At 51.8% G+C, this 9,690-nt stretch overlaps 5 protein-coding genes across 5 annotated transcripts; 3 read left to right on the top strand and 2 right to left on the bottom strand.

The window, feature by feature from the left end:
* Positions 1-253: 253 nt before the first annotated feature.
* UHO2_03205 (putative inosine 5`-monophosphate dehydrogenase) lies at positions 254-2,199 on the top strand (the record flags this gene model as incomplete). The annotated part of the gene is made up of 2 exons (XM_041558120.1): positions 254-743; positions 1,028-2,199. 2 exons carry the CDS (start codon positions 254-256, stop codon positions 2,197-2,199), a joined length of 1,662 nt encoding a protein of 553 aa, XP_041414054.1.
* A 603-nt stretch (positions 2,200-2,802) lies between these two features.
* UHO2_03204 (uncharacterized protein) lies at positions 2,803-4,065 on the top strand (the record flags this gene model as incomplete). The annotated part of the gene is made up of 1 exon (XM_041558119.1): positions 2,803-4,065. One exon carries the CDS (start codon positions 2,803-2,805, stop codon positions 4,063-4,065), a length of 1,263 nt encoding a protein of 420 aa, XP_041414053.1.
* A 256-nt stretch (positions 4,066-4,321) lies between these two features.
* On the bottom strand, positions 4,322-5,133 carry UHO2_03203 (uncharacterized protein; the record flags this gene model as incomplete). Its single annotated transcript, XM_041558118.1, has 3 exons — positions 4,322-4,352; positions 4,461-4,600; positions 4,717-5,133. 3 exons carry the CDS (start codon positions 5,131-5,133, stop codon positions 4,322-4,324), a joined length of 588 nt encoding a protein of 195 aa, XP_041414052.1.
* A 516-nt stretch (positions 5,134-5,649) lies between these two features.
* On the bottom strand, positions 5,650-6,966 carry UHO2_03202 (putative RPT2 - 26S proteasome regulatory subunit; the record flags this gene model as incomplete). Its single annotated transcript, XM_041558117.1, has 1 exon — positions 5,650-6,966. One exon carries the CDS (start codon positions 6,964-6,966, stop codon positions 5,650-5,652), a length of 1,317 nt encoding a protein of 438 aa, XP_041414051.1.
* Positions 6,967-7,704: 738 nt separating this feature from the next.
* On the top strand, positions 7,705-9,545 carry UHO2_03201 (putative NOP58 - required for pre-18S rRNA processing; the record flags this gene model as incomplete). The annotated part of the gene is made up of 2 exons (XM_041558116.1): positions 7,705-8,002; positions 8,098-9,545. The coding sequence occupies 2 exons, from the start codon at positions 7,705-7,707 to the stop codon at positions 9,543-9,545; spliced, it is 1,746 nt and encodes a 581-aa protein (XP_041414050.1).
* Between the last annotated feature and the right edge of the window lie 145 nt (positions 9,546-9,690).

Raw genomic sequence — 9,690 nt, 5'->3', positions numbered from 1 at the left:
GTTTTTTTTTTTTTTTGTTTTTTTTTTTTTTTTGTTTTTTTTTCCTCGCTTAGAGCAACTTTTTGTGCTTCCTCACTCACTCAAGCAAGCAACAGGGACAAATTCAAAACCTTGAACGCCAGAGCAACTTCTTCCTTCCTGACATGTTCTTCGCCAAAAGAGCCATCAACACCAACTATACCCCTCCTCTTTCCGGTCGTTTCATACTCCTTCTCTTTCCTCCTCCCATATACAACCCTTACACGACATCAACATGCCGGCTAGCAACGGTCCCCAGATTCCCCAGGACAAGGCGGTCCTCTCGCCTTCGCAGGCTCTCGAGCACCTCAAGACCTACTCCACCGGCGATGGTCTTAGCATGGCCGAGTTGATCGACTCCCGCCAGCACGGTGGTCTCACTTACAATGACTTCCTCGTTCTTCCTGGCTTTATCAACTTCAACGCTTCCGATGTTAGCCTTCGCACCAGGGTCACCAGGAACGTTACGCTTAACACTCCTTTCCTTTCGTCGCCCATGGACACGGTCACTGAGACTGAGATGGCTATTGCTATGGGCTTGATGGGCGGTATGGGTGTCATTCACAACAACATGAGCCCTCAGGAGCAGGCCAGCGTCGTTCGCAAGGTCAAGAAGTACGAAAACGGGTTCATTACCGAGCCACTCTGCCTTGACCCTAACGCCACTGTTGGTGACGTGCTTGAGATCAAGGAGCGTCTCGGATTCGGCGGTATCCCCATCACTGGTAAGTTGTCGCATTCCAGCGTTCGACATCCCCATCTTCGTTTCGACATAAGTGCATCGTCTCGATTCTCCCCTCCTCCCCTTCCCCAGACCACCAAAAGATGAAACAACCATATTGCAAATAACCTTCGTTCTTCCGAGCCTCTCCCTTAGACTTGGGAGAGCGTGTGCGGAGATGCGATTATTACTCTGATCCTCTCGCGTCTCGACCATCGTCGCGCTATACATTGTTGGAACGCTGTAATTGACACTCGTTCCTTCCATTTCGTACTGCGATCCGAACAGACACGGGTGCCATGCACGGCAAGCTCCTCGGTATTGTCACCGCTCGTGACGTTCAGTTCCGTGACACCTCGATCCCTCTTTCCGAGGTGATGACCAAGGACCTCGTCACCGCCAAGCAGGGTATTACTCTCGAGCAGGCCAACACCATCCTCCGTGACAGCAAGAAGGGCAAGCTTCCCATCGTTGACGCTGAGGGCCGTCTTGTTGCTCTTCTTGCTCGTTCCGATTTGCTCAAGAACCAGAACTTCCCTCTCGCCTCCAAGCAGCCCGCCAGCAAGCAGCTCTACTGTGCCGCCGCCATCGGTACCCGCCCTTCGGACCGTGAGCGTCTTGCTCTCCTCGTCGAGGCTGGTCTTGACGTTGTCATCCTTGATTCGTCGCAGGGTAACTCGGTCTACCAGATCGTCATGATCCAATGGATCAAGCAGACTTTCCCTCACATTGACGTTGTTGCCGGTAACGTTGTTACGCGCGAGCAGGCTGCTAGCTTGATCGCTGCCGGTGCTGACGCTCTCCGTGTTGGTATGGGTTCCGGTTCGATTTGCATTACTCAGGAGGTCATGGCTGTTGGCCGACCCCAGGGTACTGCTGTTCACGCCGTTGCCGAGTTCGCCTCCAAGTTCGGCGTCCCCGTCATTGCCGATGGTGGTATCTCCAACGTTGGTCACATTGCCAAGGCTCTCGCTCTTGGTGCTTCCGCTGTCATGATGGGTGGTCTTCTTGCCGGTACCACCGAGTCGCCTGGTGACTACTTCTACCGTGACGGCAAGCGTCTCAAAGGCTACCGTGGTATGGGATCCATCGAAGCCATGGAGCACCAGAAGAAGGGCAAGATTGCCGGCGCTACAGGCAAGGGAGCTGCCAAAGCCGACAAGGTCGCTGCCGATGAAAACGCCGCTACTCAGCGGTACTTCTCCGAAAGCGACGCTGTCAAGGTCGCTCAAGGGGTCGCTGGTGCTGTGCAGGACAAGGGATCGGTGAAGAAGTTTTTGCCTTATCTGTACACCGGTTTGCAGCATTCGTTGCAGGATATGGGTGTTCCTCACCTTTATCAGCTTCGTACTGCTGTTGGGAGCGGTCAGGTGAGGTTTGAGCTCAGGACGGCTTCGGCTCAGGTCGAGGGCGGAGTTCATGGCTTGCACTCTTATGAGAAGCGTCTTTTCTCTTCCTAAGCGCAGAACGCCTGGCTTGGGAAGGTTTAGATCTTTGTAAAGGCATGCTAGAGCTCGCTACGTGTTCTCAGACTTCCAGGTTCCGTCCCAAGATCTTCTTTTACTATCAAAAGGCCGTATAGCGCCAATTAGTTTCTGTCCGCAATTTGCATCCTCTCCTTTTCTCACTTGTACTTTAGTCCTATTTTGTCGTTTAAGCATCGTCTTTGATCCGATCTATATCCCTGTGTGCGTTCATGAGTTGCTAGGCCTCCGTGAGGCCTGTGTTGGTTCTAAGCAAGATCAGCAAGGTGCGGTTGTGGAAGGCCTACTTTGAAGAAGACGGCGTGAAGGATCAAAGCCACCTGATAGTGCTACTCGGCCGGCAATTCATTTCGGCTTTATTTATTTATTATTATTATCATTAGTAGTATTATTATTATTATTATTTGAGAAGAGCTCCACACGAGGCTTTCCCGAAATTTTGCAAAAAAAGGGTCAACGCTTCAGGATCGCTTCTTCCAAGTTTTGACATTTTGCTTCTCACTTACAGTTCCTACCCATCCCGCATCTCGTCCATCTCTACACAACACCACGCCGTCAACAGCTCTGCAGAGAGTCAAGATGGGCAAGACCAAGAAGCTCACTCCTTCAAATGAGCCCTCGGTGGCGAGCAGCATAAAGAAAACCAACGAAGCATCCATCATGCTCGCCAACGGCTTCCTCGCCGTACCCGTAACCATCCCACATAGCAAGCTAAGCAAACCCGTCGGCGAGGTCAAACACTGGATCTATGTTCGCAAGCACACCTCATCATCCAGTGCTTCTGCTTTTGCGTCTACGTCCAAACTCAGAGACGAGCTACCATCGGAACGAACGCTTTTCATTGCGAATCTGCCGACGGATACAACAGAGTCTCATTTGCGAGAGGTGTTTGCCAAAGCAGGTAACATTTCGACTGTCAAGTTCAGAAGGCAGGTTGCGAAGGAGGAAGAGGAAGATGAGAAGGAGGAGATGGGTGAAGGTGAGGGTGAATCCGACGACGAAGATGAAGAGGAGGGCGATGAGGCGATGGAAGAGCATCACCAACTAGCAGCAGCACAGGGTAAAAGTGGAAAGAAGAAGAAAAGTTCTCAGCAAGGCGCGAAGAAGAGTCGAGTACCACGCATCGTTCCTCTCCCGAGTTTGGATCCGAGGGAAGCAATGGGATCGCAATTGTTCCTCTCCACCTCTTCATCAGCACACGTGATGTTCCTCGATACCCCCTCTTTCACCCGCGCAATCGACTTGCTCAAACAAGGTATCAAATGGATTGATCCGTTCCGATCGCTTCGCAAAGAAGCCGAAAAACAATCCCTCCTCGATACCCAAGACCCCTCAAAGCATGCAAAACGAGCAAACACAAACACAAGCGCATCCTTCCTCCTCTCCGCCGGTGCCGGTATCCCACCAACCGGTCTCTCCTATCTTCTCGATCAGTACCACCTCTCTCGTCCTTCCCTCCCCTCCATCCAATCCTGGGCCAACTCTCGCATTGCACTATATCAATATCGCAAAGCTCACCCACTCCCACGCAAGATCGGCGTTCGAGGCGTCACCATCGGTCCCTCAGGCGAGCTTTTGGACGAAGACGGTTTCATCATCGTCCAACGTTCTGGAAAATACGGCCGCGCGGGGGCTTCAGCGGTGGGTGGAGGTAGCGTTGGAGTTGCTAAGCATGGGTTTAAGGAGAATACGAAGAAGAAATCGGTCGGTTTGGAAGATTTCTATAGGTTCCAGTTGAGAGAGAAGAAGAGAGAACAGTTGGCGGATTTGAGGGCAAAGTTCGAAGCGGACAAAGAAAAAGTGGCCAAACTGAAGGCTGGGAGAAGGTTCAAGCCGTACTAATCTGCATACTTTTGAAATGCGATCCTGTGTCACATTGAGAGAAAGATTCAGAGGTCACGGAGTGAAGTGTCAGACCAAAAATGTGTTGCGATGTGAAGAGAGCTAAAAGTACAGAGTGAGGTGTGTGTAAGATGGGTCTAAGATGGTCCGGCAAGGTCCTTCATGATGTGATGCGTCTAGAAAACGCCTTTTTTTGTCGATCGGATTGTCTAATGAGGACGGAGGATGAGGGTCGTAATGGAGGTGTTTGAGTCGATCAATCGTCGTCTGGTGTTTCTCTTCGGAAGCTGTTTTGATTCGAAGCGGCAGAGATTCGGGGCAAGAGGTGCAGATGGGTCAGCAACAATCTCCTTTCACAAGCACCATGCAATCCCAGCGCGTCTGTCGATACTTACTACATATCAATAGCTCCCGAGAAAGCAGCAAAAGCAACACCACCACCCATCGCAGCTTTTGGCCCTGAGTTTCTTGCTAGAATTGCACCGGCGGCGAAGCCGGCTGCTACTGGATTAACCAGATCGTTCTTTGCTCGATACTGTTTTGACCCCAGCCAACCCAAATGCAAAGTAATGTCAGCCATCTTTCTTTCTCTTTCTCTCTCTCTCTCTCTCCCACAAATCCTACCTGCTCTGAATGTGTCGGGGTACTTACAGCTTCAATACAGCACTCAATACCAGAGTACAGAGCTCCTACCTTCCCGAACCCCTTCCCTGACCTATACATCGATTTCCCGGTTTGCTTGAAAAACTCTTTTGTACTCTGCATAGTAGTCATTTCCCCCACACCTTTTCCTGCATCCCCTAACCCATTAGCAGCTAGAGTTGTACGTCGGAGTGGATCATCAACAGCAAAAGAAGTAGACATGAGTGAGAAGAAGGCACCCAGACCAAACCCTGCTGCTCCAGAAAGCATGCATTTGGTGGGACAAGATTCCATCGTCATATTGGCGATCTTATTCCATTTGGCGATTTTGATGATTTCGGCTCTATCTTGTTCGGTTACGCCAGGTGGGAGTGGTTCTGTGCCGGGGACGTATACTGGTGCCATTAGTGGTCGGAGGTGTGCCATGGCTGGAGGCGATGGTTCGGATTGCTTCCGATTGAGCCAATTTTCCGAGTACAGAGAATCCGAGAAGAGCTTGGAGGAGATCTGCGTAGAAAAAGTTGCAAAAGATAGGGTCTTGCCAAGCTGTGAAAGCAATCTTGTGATGGTCGGAAGGTGCAAGGTGATAGTAATGGGCGATGGCGAGGAAGTTGGCAGTCCAAAAACTCCAATTCAAGGGTTCTCTCGCGGCAAGTGCGAGGAATCGGAATTTCCAGCTCTCACTGAAAATATGGGCTCACCGCCAAGCTCGGGTCTTCCGAGATCCGACGCTCATTTCACACCATTGCATACAACGCTACTGTATCAGACCCTATCTCACTCAACACTATTCTTCTCGCAAGAGAAGGAAGCAACGGCAGATGTACAGAGCGTCGAGGTCGCATTTGGATGATGGAGCTGTTGAACTGGATTGCGGTATGTGGTACATGAGGACATCCCACGAACAAAGGGAGGGGGAAAGTGGCGAAGCTGCGTGAAACTTTACAGGTAAAGGCCCTCGGGCGTACCCTCATTCTTCCTGTCAATCACACGCTCTCTTGCGGTGGTAAAGTCCTTCTTAGTCACCCGCATACGTCTCTCTCTTAGCGCAAGCAAACCAGCTTCGGTGACAAGCGACTTGATATCCGCACCCGAAAGGTCATCCTTCATCGCTACAAACTCCTCCAGATCAACGTCCGAGTCGAGGTTCATACGCGAAGTGTGGAGCTTGAAAATGTGCATCTTGGTCTTCTGATCCGGCAAAGGGAATTCAATCTTTCGGTCGATACGTCCTGGTCGAATAAGCGCTGGGTCGAGCGATTCGATTCGGTTAGTGGCCATGATGACTTTGACGTCGTGACGTGTGTCGAAACCATCGAGCTGGTTGAGCAATTCGAGGAGCGTTCGTTGAATTTCACGCTCTCCTCCCGAGTTGGAATCGTATCGTTTGGTACCGACGGCGTCGATTTCGTCGATGAACACGATACTGGGTGCGTGCTCGTCTGCAACGCGGAAAAGCTCGCGAACGAGCTTGGGACCGTCACCGAGGTACTTCTGGATAAGTTCGGAACCGACAACTCGCAAGAATGTGGCTGAAGTCTGGTTAGCGACGGCCTTAGCAAGCAGTGTCTTACCCGTACCGGGAACACCGTAGAGGATGACACCTTTTGGTGGCCTGATACCCATCTCCTCGTACAGTTCGGGATGTGTGAGTGGCAACTCAACGGCTTCCTTGATCTCCTGGATTTGTGTTTCGAGACCACCAATATCAGCATAGCTCTCCGAAGGTGCCTTGTCGAGCTTCATGACGCTGACCATAGGGTCTGTATCGTCGGAAAGCACACCGACAATCGCCATAGCCTTGTGGTGGAGCAAAACACTGCAGCCAGGTTCGAGCAAGTCCTTATCGACAAAGCTCATGATGCTGACATAGTATTCCGGACCGGTTGCGCTGCTGACAATAGCGTGTTCGTCATCGATGATCTCCTCCAAAGTACCGACAGCCATGGGGCTGCCTCGGAGGTCGTCCACTCTTGTGCGTTCCTCTGCATCCTTGTCCTCCTGAGGCTTCAGTCGTTCCTGGTTCTGCACGAACTCTTCCTCGAGCAAAAGGTGGTCCTTGATACGCTCAAGCTTGAGCAACTTCAATCGGCATCGTGTGTTGGGGTAGACAGCCGGAAGCTTAGAGGACGAATCGGGACCACGCTTCTTCTTCTTGCCGACACGGGTGGGAAGAGGCGGTTCCCATTTCTTTTGCTGGTCTTTCTTGTTGTCTTTGCCTCCGCGGCCGGGAGCACCGCCAGAGGGAGCTTGACCCATTATGAGCTAAGGGGTGGGGTTGTTTGGTGCCAGGCAAAGTTAGTGGTGTTGCTGTGAACGCTTTGATTCTGTATCTGTTGTAAAGACAGCACTGCACGCGTGTGTCTGTTGCTTTGCAATGAAGCGGGAATCGATGGAGACGATAAGGAAGGTGTGGTGACGGAGACGATAAAAGTGAGGGACTGAGCAACACTCTGAGCTCGAGTAATTCCTCTCACGCCGCTCAGGTGGAGTTCTCACTTGCGATCGGACGCGCGTCCACAACTAACAGAGAGTCGAAAAGATGAAACCGTGCGAGTTTTGTCACACATAATGATTATTAAGCATTGCTGGAAATTCGAGCGTTGGCGGAGAGATGAAAAGAAAAGAAAAAGAAAAGGGGAAAAAAAGAAAAAAGTGAAGGTTTGAATTTTAGCGGTTCTTGCACAGAGGAAGGAAAAAATTGCTACAGCGCAGGCGAGAGAAAGAGCTTTGCTGTTCTTCCAGCCTGGCCACTGACTTTTGCTTCTTCTCGATCCACACCTCTTCATCCACCTACGGACCCCCTTTTCCACACAGCACAGAGGAGGAACCATCGACGACGACGACAACAGGCAGAAGTAGCGGCAATCTTCTACAGTCCTAGCCTACTAGGAAGTGTCGACAACTTCACTGCATCGACGAATACTATCACCCACCCTACCAACCCGGCCATCACCTTTGCACTAACAGCGTACACGCTAATATAGCCTTGCTACCATGGTCAAGGTCCTCTTCGAGACAGCCGTCGGCTTCTGTCTCTTCAACGTCTCCGACGCTTCCAAGCTCGAGTCTACTAAGAATCTTCACGAGTCGCTCGACTCGGCTGAGGGTGCTAGCAACCTTCTCAAGCTCTCTGCCATTCACCGCTTCACCAACACTGCTGAGGCTGTCGAGGACATCTCTGCCGTCAATGAGGGCAAGATGAGCAAGAGCCTCAAGAAGTTCCTCACCGAGGAGATCGTTGAGGGCAAGGGCAAGGAGAAGGAGAACCTCATTGTTGCCGAATCCAAGCTTGGTATGTTCATTTTACCAAACGAGCTACAAAACAGCCACGACCCCGCCTTTGAGCTGTATACTGACCCTCCTGCCCGTTCTGTTGACACAACGCAGCCTCTAACATCGCCAAGAAGCTCGGCATTCAGGTCACTTACGATAGCGAGCTCCTCGACCTCTACCGAGGCATCCGCGAGAACCTTGCTACCCTTCTTTCCTCGTCTTCGGGCGAAGAGTCACTCGACCCCCGCGACCTCAACACAATGAGCCTTGGTCTTTCCCACAGCTTGAGTCGTTACAAGCTCAAGTTCAGCCCCGACAAAGTTGACACCATGGTTGTTCAGGCTATTGGCTTGCTCGACGACCTTGACAAGGAGATCAACATTTACGCCATGCGTGTCAAGGAATGGTACGGATGGCACTTCCCCGAGATGGGCAAGATCATCTCCGACAACCTCGCCTACGCCAAAGTTGTTCGTGCTATGGGTTTCCGAACCAACGCTTCCGCCACCGATTTCAGCGAGATCCTTCCCGAGGAGATTGAGGAGACTCTCAAGGCTGCTGCTGAGATCTCCATGGGTACTGAGATTTCCGAAACCGATCTCGAGCACATCTGGAGTCTCGCAGAGCAGGTCATCTCCATCACCCAGTACCGTACTCAGCTCTACCAGTACCTCCAGAACCGAATGGCCGCCATCGCACCCAACCTCACAGCCCTTGTCGGTGACCTCGTTGGTGCCCGTCTCATCAGCCACGCAGGTTCGCTCATGAACCTTGCCAAGCACCCCGCTTCCACCGTGCAGATCCTTGGTGCCGAAAAGGCTCTCTTCCGCGCGCTCAAGACCAAGCACGACACGCCCAAGTACGGTCTCATCTACCACACCTCGCTTGTCGGTCAGGCACCACAGAAGCTCAAGGGTAAGATGGCACGTATGGTCGCCACCAAGGCTGCTCTTTCCATCCGTCTCGACGCTCTCGCCGATACTGACAGCAAGAGTGAGGAGGGTGCTCCCACTATTGGTATCGAGGCACGTGCCAAGCTCGAGTCGCGTCTGCGTGCGCTTGAGATGCAGAGTGGTCTTTCGGGTATGCGCTCGGCAAGGAGTGCTGCTGGTGATCAGGGTTACAAGCAGAAGGGTTTCCAGATGGAGGCTTCTGGTCGATCGTACAACGCCGCTGCTGATGCTGCTGGTCCTAGCGACATGGCTGCAGCTGCTAGCATCGCACCATCTATGCTTCCCTCGACACCATCTAAGGCCACCGCTGCTGATGACATTGATGAGAAGAAGCTCTCCAAGGAGGAACGCAAGGCACTTAAGAAGGCAAGAAAGTCCGAAGCAGCTGCTTCTGAACCTGTCACACCCGCTGCCGCCTCTGACGCTGGTGATGACAAGTTGAGCAAGGAAGAACGCAAAGCACTCAAGAAGGCCAAGAAGGAAGAAGGTAACGGTGTCGAAACTCCCAAGAAGGAGAAGAAGAAGCGTTCGGCAGACGAAGCCGAAGTTAACGGTACACCCAAGTCCGAACCAGGGTCGAGCAAGAAGAAGAAGTCCAAGAAGGACTAGATTCGACACATCCTAGCATCATTTTTTATTTTATTTTTGTCTCACCTTCATGCTCGTTTAGTTTAGCTGTACGGGTTTGCATCCCTTCATTTCTTTGTACATTCCGATTCTTTGTGCTCATTTGCTTTTGCCGGTCGCTGTAGTA

This window comes from Ustilago hordei, assembly GCF_900519145.1.
Source record: "Ustilago hordei strain Uho2 genome assembly, contig: UHO2_contig_05, whole genome shotgun sequence".
Classification (NCBI taxonomy): Eukaryota; Fungi; Basidiomycota; class Ustilaginomycetes; order Ustilaginales; family Ustilaginaceae; genus Ustilago; species Ustilago hordei.
The sequence above is the reverse complement of the archived record's forward strand: the minus strand, read 5'-3'. Positions and strand labels throughout refer to the sequence as shown.